This window comes from Symphalangus syndactylus, chromosome 3 (genome assembly GCF_028878055.3).
Source record: "Symphalangus syndactylus isolate Jambi chromosome 3, NHGRI_mSymSyn1-v2.1_pri, whole genome shotgun sequence".
Classification (NCBI taxonomy): domain Eukaryota; kingdom Metazoa; phylum Chordata; class Mammalia; order Primates; family Hylobatidae; genus Symphalangus; species Symphalangus syndactylus.
Window position 1 is genome coordinate 43,271,373 of NC_072425.2, and position 12,761 is coordinate 43,284,133.

General features: G+C 41.7%; 2 protein-coding genes across 4 annotated transcripts in view; one reads left to right on the plus strand and one right to left on the minus strand.

Moving 5' to 3' along the window:
• The window catches only part of GRIN3A (glutamate ionotropic receptor NMDA type subunit 3A), a 168,579-nt gene extending 163,064 nt beyond the window's left edge, over positions 1-5,515 (plus strand). Inside the window, exon 9 of the mRNA XM_055271635.2 lies at positions 1,366-5,515. Coding sequence (XP_055127610.1) covers positions 1,366-1,705 — 340 coding nt within the window. The 3' untranslated portion in view covers positions 1,706-5,515. The remainder of the gene's footprint in view (positions 1-1,365) is intronic.
• Positions 5,516-11,476: 5,961 nt separating this feature from the next.
• RNF20 (ring finger protein 20) overlaps positions 11,477-12,761 on the minus strand; it is a 28,402-nt gene continuing 27,117 nt past the window's right edge. For all 3 annotated transcript variants that reach the window (XM_055271639.2, XM_063636872.1, XM_055271638.2), the window contains one exon: positions 11,477-12,576. In XM_055271639.2, coding sequence (XP_055127614.1) covers positions 12,400-12,576 — 177 coding nt within the window. In that variant the 3' untranslated portion in view covers positions 11,477-12,399. The remainder of the gene's footprint in view (positions 12,577-12,761) is intronic.

Consider the following 12,761-nt stretch of genomic DNA (forward strand, 5'->3'; position numbering starts at 1 on the left):
GGATTCTCTCCATATGGTCTACCATCATGCAGCAGGCCATTCTGCACTTGTTCACATTGCAGCAGCAGGGTTCCAAGGGAGTGGAAATGTGCAAGACTTCTTAAAAGTTTAGGCTTGGAACTGCCACTCTGATATGTCTGCCACTTTCTGTTGGCCAAAACAAGTTGTGAGAACAGTACTAACTGAAGCGGGGAGGAAAGCGGATTCGGCATAGGTAAGAGCTGCAAAGTCACATTACAGAGGGCATAAATGAAAGGAGAAAAGAAGGTTTATGGCCACTTTTACATAAAGACTTTATTATTCTTCTCTTTCCCCTTCTCCCTCCAGATTGTCCCCTTCTCCTGGCAAGTAAGAGTCCAGGAAAAAAGTCAATTCAGTTACATGAATGGGAACAAAAACACAATGGCTTGGTAGGGTGTTTCTATTTAGTTTTGTCCTGTGGTAGATTGCAAAAGTTGTCATAACCCTCCTACTCCTCCTCCTGCTTCTTCTCCTATGGTGGAAAAAATCAGCAGCTATGCTGCTTAGGGCTCTAATCTGTTCTTGTAGTGAGAAACTCTTCTTATCGCATAAATGTCAAAGTGTATTTCAGAAACAGGATCAGCCTCCCCCTGTGACTATTTGGCAATAATTCTCATGCTGTCTATAGCCATCTCTCCACGATGGTAGTAAGTTATACGATGCAAGCCTAAAACAGGATTGCAAATTCCTTTCTATATGACTTTCATGATCCCAGCAAGAAACTGAGGGCTTTCTTGGGATTTTTTTAAGCATCGGACCTGACCTGTCATTCTCGACTCACATAAAAATCATCCCTATAGTAAGAAACACTTTGCTGAGACCTGTGGCTTATATGCTTTTATTCTCCCCAAAATCAAGTAGTAAATATCAGGACGGTCCTGTGGGACTAAGGATGAGCCATGTTATGAGATCTGTCAGCAGGCTGATGCTCAGAACCCAACAAGTGAATAAATAGATTTTGCTTTTATTAAAGCATCATCTTTCAAATCATCAAACGTTTCAAGGTGTGGCTAGTTTCTGAGCTTCCCTTGCAGAAAGGAAATTAAAAGCCACCTGAGGTTGTTCGCAAAAACAAAAAAAAAATGTGCCATACCCCGTCCTATCAGCCCTTCAGATGACACCCAATTGCAGTTTCAGAGCAGCATCGGACTTGAACTTTTGTATGTTCATGACTCTTTATTGCCCCATGACACCCTAGCAGGTAGTCTGTCCATGGCTTTGTTACTTCATCTCTAAATGCACACCCAGCTCCATATTATTGACACAGGAAATGGCTAACAGATGAAGACAGCACCTTGAGAGCTGCAGAATGGAAAGTAAATCTAAAATTTCTCTGTTTCCTAGGTCTAATGTGGGACCCCGTCAGCTCACCGTATGGAATACTTCCAATCTGAGTCATGACAACCGACGAAAATACATCTTTAGTGATGAGGAAGGACAAAACCAGCTGGGCATCCGGATCCACCAGGACATCCCCCTCCCTCCAAGGAGAAGAGAGCTCCCTGCCTCGCTGACCACCAATGGGAAAGCAGACTCCCTAAATGTATCTCGGAACTCAGTGATGCAGGAACTCTCAGAGCTGGAGAAACAGATTCAGGTGATCCGTCAGGAGCTGCAGCTGGCTGTGAGCAGGAAAACGGAGCTGGAGGAGTATCAAAGGACAAGTCGGACTTGTGAGTCCTAGGTGACCACACTTCTTCCCTTTCTCAGTTCCTGACCTTCCTCTGAGCCCTTGAGACACTGTAATGCTCTTTTGTAACTATCGACAAAGGTGTGGGGAAGCTGAGGTCTAGGTCGTCTTAGAGGTCAAGTCTGCTCTCCCTAGCCTAAAGTGCAGCAGCAGCTCCTCTGAAGCTCACTCCCTAGGTCTCCAGGGTAGGAGTGTTTTTCTAGCAAGAATCTCAGTCAGGAGTAAGCTCTGTGTGAGAGATCTGTGAATAACCAGATAACCCCAGCTCCCGTTAACCTTTTCACCAGGTGCCACAGTAATATTTCTGATTTTTAGCCCTTTCTCTGCACTACCAACAAGAGATAAAATTGTTACTCATACTTATGTCTTACTGGGTTGTTGGTTTTCATCGTAACACAGAACGAGGTTATCTAGGGTTGTAGCTTTTGATACAACTCCCCGATCTAGATTTATTCCTACATTCTGAATGGGGAGCAGGTAAGAGCAGAGCACCTCCCACTGGGGGTGGGGTACTTAAAAATTAACTCATTAGTATCATAAAGGTCAAGGATTGATTGGACCAGGCAAGAGCCATGTTTTTGAGAAGGTTCTGGATCTCTGACTCCATCCTGACTGTTTAGTAAGAACATGCTTACATGCTACTGTGAAAGGGGGAGAGGATGTGGTAAGCGGGAACAGAAGACAGGCAGCAGAGGCATTAAAAATGCATACCATGCTTTCTGGGTCAGAAAGGCAATTTGGCTAAAAAATGAACATGACTACTTCAAATGTAACTAGGCATCTCCACTATGGTGTGTGCCTTTTATAAAGGAAAAGAGAGAAAAAGGCAAAGCAAGGTTGTGGCATTAGGTTGGACCTGGAATATCCCTGCTTATTGCCTATAATGGAATATGTGACACTGTGGGTGAAATGTTCTACACACCACACACTAGGCCATTTTCAGATCAGCAGTCACCCATCGCTTAGCATAGAAATCCCAAAACCTCCAGCCTGGGAACACTACAAGCTTCGACCATTCAGGAATCTGCCCTGCACTTTGCATATCTGTATAGAAAATCAAGTCAATCCCCCATCCTCACACCCACTCATCTCTGAGGAGCTATGAACTGGTTTTGGTCCCTCTAATGATCCTCCAGCCTCATCTAATGCCCCCCAAAGACTGATACAAGTAACCTCTCCTCTGCTTAGGTGCCGCTTTCTCAGCATATCATGTTTAGGCAGCAAGGGAAAGGAATATGGGTCAGTTCTCAAATGTCAATGTAGATAAGAGTCATCTAGTAGAGAACTCATCAGAGTGCGGATTGCCAAGACCCTTCTCCAGAGATTATGGGGTTGGGGGTGGAGGTCTAGAAGTGAGCTCAGAAACCTACTGTTAACCAGCACCCCCAAGTGACTGACACAGGTGGTCTAAAAATTACTCTTCTAGAAACACCATTCTGGAAGTTTGGCTGCCCACAGGCAGAAGGAGAAGCATGAAGAGAAAACCTGTTTGAGAAGTTTTGTTTTGTTTTGTTTTTTAATAACTTTAGTACACATCTGCTGATTCTCCTTCAACATCCTCACCCCCACCCCTGGGCACCATTTAGGACAAGACTTCCTTATTTATCAATTACCTGATTTATCTTCTCAGGACTCATTGTTCCACCCCCAAACAATTTGAATGCCTACAATAAGTTCAGGAGCTGTGCCAAGCACTTTCCTCTTTTACAGCTGGAGATCACTGGAAAGGTGTCTCAAGTCACAAAACCTCTCCCTCTACTACTGGAAGAAATGTCTGCATTTCCACCAAAATCTACCCAGTCGCCCAGGGAATAACAACTTAAGCTGTAGTTAGATAACACCTAGTGATTAATTGGCTGAGAAAACCCTGGAGTGGAGGGAGGCTCAGAGATACTGATACGGATGTGGGAGGGCTCTAAAGTTAGAGGTCACCAACTCCACAGATGAAACAGTTCAATAATGAGGAAAGAGGGGAGCCCTGAAAACACAAAAGGACAATTCTGTGTTGAAACACCCCATCCCCTCACGTTCTCACCCCAGGCCCAGAAGTAGGTTGCAACTGCCTTTGGAAGATTTTGCCCTTAGCCATCCCCACCCACTTGTACCAGCTAAGAATGCTGGAGACTCTGGCACCATGCTCTGCGTGCCCCTGAACCTCTGTGCAGCCCGGAAGGCTGATGTACAGGTGTACCTCAATCCACATTACAGCCATGCTCCTAATGTACACGGACATTTTTGTAACTCAGCTCATATTCTGACTGTATTTGAGAAGCTGGCTGTTTAAGGGAACCCAGAAGTGAATTCTTTTGTAAAGTAAAGCACCCTTTTGTAATGCAATTAATTATCCCTTAATGTATCTGTTTTGTAAGTCTGAATTTTTGTATATCGGGTTTACCTTAAGCTTCTCTAGTGAGACATTCTGAGCAGTGGTGATCACTTGCCAGATCACCCTGCCTATCCACAAAGTAGATTACCAATGCACGCTCCTCAAACTTCTTTGGAGGAACTACCTGGCCAAAACACTGGCCAGGATGTAGCAAGCAGCAGCAGGGGCTGACGACAGGCTTACTGCCATCAACATTGCTTGAAATGCCTCTATGTTCTGAATAAAGAAAAACCATAATTGCTTGTGGTGAAACGAAGCAGTCTTCATGTTAAGTAGCAACGGTTATTTTTATTGGTAGTAATTGAACAGTGTTTTGCAATTTGTGAAACAGTGTATTGTGTTTTGTAAAATGATGTCATGAAATGGTGGGTCCTTGGAAACCTCCTTTCTGTTCAGCTCCGCCTCTGTTCTTTCAACTCCTTTCAGGCTCAAAAAAAAACACAAAGATCAGAAGCCTTCAGATAGAGGGTGGTAGGTATTCTGGTAAAGAAGAAAGAGGTAAGGGATGCTACCTTGCTTTTCTGGCACAGGAAGCACATAGTAAAGCATGCTTGGATGAGCTGGAACAGATACAGCTACCTGGTTCGTGTAAATAAGAATAATAAAGGCCCCAGAGTGTGTATGCTTCCAGGTGGAGGAGAAAGGGGAATATCCCAAAATTCAAAAACAAGTTGGAAGAATAACCAGGACAGCCAAGTGAGGCAGCCACAGGGACCTAAGCAGTCAAGGTCTTTAATGTGCCTGGAGATGACTCTCTGCTATTCATGAATCTTGCTATTGCACAAACCCTATCAGGAGCTGCTGCTTCCCTTCCAGCCAGAGAAGTGGTAAGCGGAGCAAGTGCCAAGTAGAACAGACCTTATCCTCTGGGTAACAGACTTCTCAGTGTTGGTGCTGTGTCTGTTAAAGCCTTAGAGCAAGTTAAGCACTTCCTTGGTGTGGGTAAAGAATAAAGGGGAAAGAAACTATTTTAGAGCCTCTTTTTCTCCCAACTCATATTTTTTGATAGGAAAAACAGAAAACCCATCTAGTTCTTCAGAAATTTCTTTCTAGGCATTAATACCACTTTACTGTCTATACTGTTTAGTTATTCCTTTCTTCACCCACCTAAACTACCCATCTAATCCAGGATTCCTTCGCTCTTTTTTTTAGTTACTAATCATTTTAGGAAAACAATGTATTTATAAGTATTTTCTTAAGGTTTGTGAAGAGTATTTGTATTGTGTCTTCATTTTAATGTGTTTGCAATCGCTCCGCTCCAGGAAGAACGGAAATGCTGTCTTGTGAGCATGAAGTGAACGGGCTGTTTTGCTCCAGCCACTTTTCTTGTACAACCACATGGATGGATTAGATGTCCTCAGGTCTTTTCCATCTTCAGTTTCTATGACTGTGGAATAAATGTTCAGATAGAAACTTCACTTTTGGATGTACTGCTGGCTTTGTCTTTGGGGATTCAAATGTTGACATGACACCAGTTCCTTCTTAACAGGAGACCCATTAATGCTATGATTTATGCTTGTTTCCTTGCTATAGTCCGAAGAAGAAACACAAGATATGCTGAGAAAACTCAGAGCTCAGGCATCATGAAGTAGAACTGAAATGGCTTCATCTGAGATAGACATTCTAGGAAAAAGCACAAGTTCAGAGGTCTCTAAAATCCTATACTGATCACCCTCATTAGTAATTCAACAAACATTTGCTAAACAGCTTCCATGTACGTGCCAAGTGCTGGAGACACAATAATGAAGAAGATAGGTATGGTCCCTAACTTATGACCTTTTTTTTTTTTTTTGAGACGGAGTCTTGCTCTGTTGCCAGGCTGGAGTGCCCTGGCGTGATCTCGGCTCACTGTAACCTCTGCCTCATGGGTTCAAGTGATTCTCCTGCCTCAGCCTCCCGAGTAACTGGGACTACAGGCACCCGCCACCAGGCCTGGCTAATTTTTGGTATTTTAGTAGAGATGGAGTTTCACCATGTTGGCCAGGATGGTATCGATCTCCTTACCTCGTGATCCACCCACCTCGGACTCCCAAAGTGTGGGGATTACAGGAGTCAGCCACCACGCCCACCCTCAATCTGACCTTTTAACAACCTATAAACAGGTAATACTATAACAACTAACATATATTGGGTACTTACTATAAACCATGATCTCATTTAGTCTTAACAACCCCACAAGACAGGCACTATAGATGCAGTCTTAAGTAGGTAAATGAGACCTCCAGTTTACAGATAAAAAAACAAGAGTCAGAGAAACTATGTAATTTGCCCAAGGTTGCAGAACTAGTAATAGTAACAGAGATTAGTACAACCATACAGGATTCTGGTCACTGCCTCACAATTTTCTATTCTTCCTTGAATCTCCTTTTAGTCTTTCTGCCTTATTGCTTCTTTCCCATGCCTCGGCCTGGCCCCTAGCTCCACAGAACAGAGAGGGAAGCAGATATTATAACTGCACCTTCATTGGTCCATTTAACTCAACATTGTAATACCTATGTCTCATAAAAACAGCATTTCAGCATCTTTTCTTTCTGCTTTCTAGCCCCACCAAGAACTGATGCAAACACAGTTACAAATCAGCAGCAGCCCTGCAGTCCCAGACATACTGGCAGTTTCTGATAACCCAAGCAGTTTTAGCTGCAGGCAAATTTGCCTTCATGAATCTGCTAGCCTGTTGCCTTCTTCACACACATTCTTTCCAAATAGAAACAATCGAATCTCATGAAAATGTAAACCCATTATAACTTAATTCGACTACCTACTTACCTAAGGATGTTTTTGCATTAATCAATCATTCATATTTTGGATGCCTATCTGTACCCAGGCATTGGGGCTAGTTGCTGGAAATAGACTGATAAAAAGAGTAGATTCTGATCCCATAGAGCTCAGTGTAATGAAAGGACACAAACTGACAACATATTGTGGTGTGTACTCTAATAAGGAAATGCACATTGGGTACTATTGGAGCGAAGAAGACACTGTGTGTATGTGTGCATGTGGGTGTAGGTGTATGAGGTGAAGAGACTGGGTGCAGGGTAACAGGCAACTAAAGTAAAGAAAGCATGTATAAAATTCCAGATTTGGGAAACCATGGCAATCAAGACACTGGGAACTTCAAATCATTTAATATAACAGAAACACACAGCTTAAGGTGGATGACAAACTATATGAACTGGAAAGAGAAAAGCAGAGGCAAGATCACTTGTGCTAAATTGGATTTATGTCCTGAAGACTACAGGAACCACTAAAGGAATTTAACCTGAAGAGAGAACTAGTAAAAGAACAGGATCCTCACCACTAGGTGGAGCTGGATGTCACTCACATGCATTTTAGTTGTAGGACAGTGAGCAGATAAAGTTAACTTTTTGAACTTTTGGAATGAGTTGGCCATGACATCATTTACAGGCAGACTAGAGATAGACAGACATGGATAAACATGTGCCTTAGATTTCAGGGAGGATGTCAGTGTTTTGTCTTTCCCCTAGAAATAGGAAGAAAATGTAGGTGGAAACAAAAGTTGATCTATCAATTCCTTTATTTGCTCAACAATTATAAAAGTTAGCATTTGCTGGGCATTTACTAGGTGCCAGGCACTGTGCTGAATGTCTCCTGTACAATGATTCATTTCATCCTTCATACAACCCTATGATGTAGTTATTATTTTATAGATGAAGAAACTGAAGCATAGAGACATGAAGTAACTTGCTAATAAGTAGCAATGCCATACCCAGGCAAGTCGGACTTCATGAGAAATATATTTAACACAATGCCTGGAATCGCAATAAGCACTCAGCAAATGCATATCATTGGGAGAGCAGGAAGAAATCTAAGATCCCTTGATTCAATTCTACTGTACAACAAGGTTGCTAAAGGAACTCAGTGAATTCAGAAACAAAATGTGGTTCTAATCCAGGGCCTGGCAAAGAGTCTAGTTAGATTAGAATGATCAAGGATAAGTATAGTAGGTATATATAAGTCTTTAGAAGACTTCAAAATGACTCAGAAAGTATTTTCCCTTATTATCTACCTGACGACATGTACTCTATTAGTACAGGTCTCCAACTGGGATAAAAGAACAATGGAGGTCTCATAGTAGCATTTCAATTCTGTGGCTAACCTGAGTGGCCCTGGAACCTATTTCCTCACTTCTAAAACAAGAACATGGTCTGAGTTCCCTTTCAGCTCTAATATCCTCAGAGCATATTATTATTATATTAATGTAAACATAGCTTCCCTCAAAAAAAAAAAAAAAAGCTTAACTTACAATAAATGAAGCCTTTAAGCAGGTTTCCGTAGTATAGTGGTTATCAAGTGTGCCTTGCAGTAAGTGAAGTCTCAGCTATCATGGACTGCCACTACAGAAGTGTTAGTTTTAGAATTCATAATAATTCCTTTTATTACCACAAAATAAATTAAAACTGCAGTCATATATTTTTGGATAATACGAATTTGAAGGGTTACTTCAATATATGGGGAAGGATTGTTTCTACTTAGGGGGTGAAAAAAAGAGTAATGTTTGAATCACACATTGGCCCAGTAAAGCAGACTTCTGAAGATGTGGCAGCAGAAGCATGAAGCAGAATTAATTTAATCATGAAAAACTTTACTGACTACTATGTGCCTCTGCTAGATATTAGGGATTAGACTGTTAAGACATTGTCCTTTTCATGTCCTTTAGTAATTGTGAAGTAGGCTATAAATAAGACCTTAATAGCTAACATTTGGAACAGACCAAACATGGGCAGGAATCCCAGAAGGTAAGGCTCATTCTTTCCGATAGGACAACTTTTAAGTATTTCCAAACTTTAAGATCTAGAAAATATGTAAGTATTTCTATGCCACAGGTTTCCTATTGTGCAAACCCAATCCAACCTACACATAATCCACCATTTTTCTACTAATCTCAGTGTATCTGTCTTATCATCCGTAAAGCAGACTTCTGCAATAATAACTAATCAAAACTTTTCTGCAGATCCACTGGGACATGGTTTATCTGGCAGTCCTCAGATAAATCTTCAAAGAACAATATGTAAAGGCATTCCACATCCTAGCAAATGACAATGGGAATAAAGATGAGAGCAGCATATGCTTCCGGCAAGTTTAAGCATCACCATCCCAGTAGGCTTAGAAGACTGATGATCATTTATTGTCTAGAATCTTCACAAAATCAAATCACAGTCATCACTCTAGTGGCATGTACATTAAACTATGTGCATCGAATTCCAGCCCTTGAAGAACAAGGAATCCTACGGATCTGGACAGAGAAAAAGGAAAAGGAATTGCAATGGAAATTCATGTAAGAAAACAATTGCAGAAACAGCTCAATACCTTTGAAAAAGATCCCTATAGTAAGTAAGAAGGTAAGATCCAAGCCATGTAGTTATGCATACCTCACAGCACACCTGACTTTGGTCAAAATCACTAAGAAATTTCCAAGGTAACAATGAAAGAAAGAAAAAAGAGAGAGACCATCCCTACAAAATCTGAAATGATTTTTGTTTGTTTTTGAGGCAGGGTCTCACTGTGTCACCCACGCTGGAGTGCATAGCACAATCACAGCTCACAGCAGCCTTAACCTCCGGTGCTCAAGCTATCCTCCCGCTGCAGTCTCCCAAGTAGCTGGGACTACAGGTGTGCACCACCACAGCCAGCTAATTTTTGAAATTTTTTGTAGAGACGGAGTCTCCCTATGTTGCCTGGGCTGGTCTCAAACTCCTGGGCTCAAGCAATCCTCCTGTCTCAGCCTCCCAAACTGCTGGGACTATAGGCATGAGCCACTGCACCCAGCCTGAAGTGTTTTTAAGAAATGAGAAGCCTCTAGGACTTCTACAATAATCTTTGAAATTCGCATTTATAAGCATTACCTTAAAGAAATTACCCTTTAAGTTCATATGGATCAAGGGCTGTGATTGCTAACTAGGATCCAAAAAAGCTACGAATAATGTACATACAATACAAATAAAATTTGGTATGCAGTTTGCGAGTATTCCTAAAGCACATTCATTGACATCTTCTGTAGTGAGAGAAGCCAACTGCCAAAAAATCACCATCATTTTGGGTTGTTATCTGAAAATGACTTTAAGAGCTCAACTTGTGTTGCTGGCACCTCAAGCCAGTTGGGATCAGGGGCTCCCTGCTCATCTCAACTGGAGGAACTTCCTCTAAATCCAACTTCCCATGGGGCTAGTGGTTTCCTCCACAACATTCCACAGGCCCTATGGTCCCCTGGTGCTGAGCAACTGGCTTTCTCAGCCAATTGTCACAAACAGCCAACAGCCAAGCCCAAACCACCTGTTGACCAAGCAGTATATCTGCACCCAATCAACAAAGTTATGCTCAAGCTTACCCTGTAAGAAGAGCAAGAAGCAGGGGGAAAGTTTCTGATTACTAAATGAAAACTCACTGTGTCCAGAAGCAGGAGCTAATCCTGTCATGATGGTTCTGTGGGGGTGGGGGTGTCTGCTGAGCAGGGGGATCAAGGGACCCATGACCTCTCTTGATGACCTAGTAAGATTCTCCAATCAGACTCATTGCCTAATTCATACCACATGACTTTGTGGGATTCAGTGCAAATCCTGCTGATTATAGCTGGTGACCACAAAAAGACACAAAATTTGCTCTTATCTGTCTTCTAGGACAGGTGGTGATCAAGAAGGATCCATTTTACACAACCCCTTGCCAGAGATTTATAAAACCTCTGGTTTGCTGGTTACTATAAAACATAATGCAGCTGGGCATGCTGGCTCACACCTGTAATCCCAACACTTTGGGAGGCCGAGGAAGGCAGATCACCTGAAGTCAGGAGTTTGAGACCAGCCTGGCCAACATGGTAAAACCCCAACTCTGCTAAAAATACAAAAATTAGCTGGACATGGTGGTGGGCACCTGTAATCCCAGCTACTCAGGAGGCTGAGGCAGGAGAATTGCTTGGACCCAGGAGGTGGAGGTGGCAGTAAGCCAAGATTGTGCCACTGCACTCCAGCCTGGGTGACAAGAGCAAAACTCCATCTCAAAAAAAAAAAACCAAAAAACCCACCACCACATAATGCAAGAACTCTCACCCTAAAGCTAGAGGCAGCAATATGCTGCCCCCAAAAAACAAATTATAGTCTCTTACCCCACATAATGAACTATGAAAGATAACTGAGTAGTCAAATAAATTAATCTTTTAGGCATAATTTCTCCACAGAATAGACTCAATAAAAGAATTGGGAGAAAAGTGCTTCAATTAAGCAAAGATCTAAATACTCTAAACAAGGCCAACCTCTTAACCTAAGCTGATTATTTCCATGCAAGAGAATTTAATTCTATAACTGCAGATATAAAATCAACTCGTAATAATAAAGACAAAAGTTTCAAAGAAAAACCATAAACACAAATGCAAACTGAATCCTGCTTTAATTCAAGCTTGTGGAGAACAAAGTCCTACAGAAACATTCCACAGAATTTTCTGGAAAAGAGGGATCACAACAACCCCTGTAAAAAGGAGACTAAGAGTAATTCATAGCTCACCAAGTTCTCTCTGTATCAAATTCCCAGAATACCCAGAAGATTTCTTCACCAGCTCAGTCCTGACTCACCCTCTTCAATCTTTATTTCATTAGAAGATGAAGGGTCATATTATTTAAAATTATTCTAGTCTCAAGAAATTTAAAGACTTGAAGTAGTAGAGCATTTAAAACTTAAATAACTTTAACAAGAAAGCCAGCTGATCTTAACAAGTTACTCCGCTAGTAAATGGGAAATGGACTGAATCATCCTAGACATAATTTCATTAGGGCTGCAAACCACCCAGGGGAGAGTAGCACAATTATACCATTTCGTAATCCACATTCACAAAAAGTTTGCTACACAAATGAAGAAAACTGTGTGCCCATAGACAACTTATTTTTTAAAATATCACTCCCCAAGAGTAGCCATGTTTCCACTTTTGTTCCCTTCTCCACATCAAAAATACCAACTTGATTTCTTCAGGAAGAATGGACAATCCAAGTTTATATAGTGGGCTGGAAAAAGAAAACACTGAAAAGTCTAAAAGCACGAAATAAACAAAGCTGGGAGGGAAGACACTAAGAGTTGTTTGTTTCTAATTCATTCTGAAACCCAAGGCTTGTATTTACCAGTCCTTTCTGCTAAAGTCATCCAGCTATTGAAGAGGAGAGCCTGGAAGTAAAGTCTGGAGGAAAGGTAGTTGACTGATAAACTGTCCTACAGGTGACAGTCAAGGAGAGAAGAGGTAGAGGTTTGGTGGTTAATGAATAAGTTCCTGACTAGCCAGCTCCTCTTCTTCTCTTGAATTAGATCAACCAATGTAGATGCGATGAAAATCATTGGCACCAAAAGCAGCATTACACTTGGGACATTTGCGCTGGCGGGTGTCATAGCGTGTCTTCACACACTCAAAGCAGAAGACATGAAAACACTTAGTAAGAACAGCATCCTTTTTACGCATGTTACAGCACGGACAGGTCAAGCGTGCCTAAAAAGAAAAGATGTCAGAGTTTCAGCAACCATTAAAGTTTATGATCCAAACGTCTCTCATATAGTACACAACCAAGAAAGAAAACCCACAAGGCACTAAAAAAAACAGCATCATTTCCCCCCGCCCGCCAAAATAAACCATTCTCTGGTTACTATCACGTAAATTATTCTCCCAGTCTATTA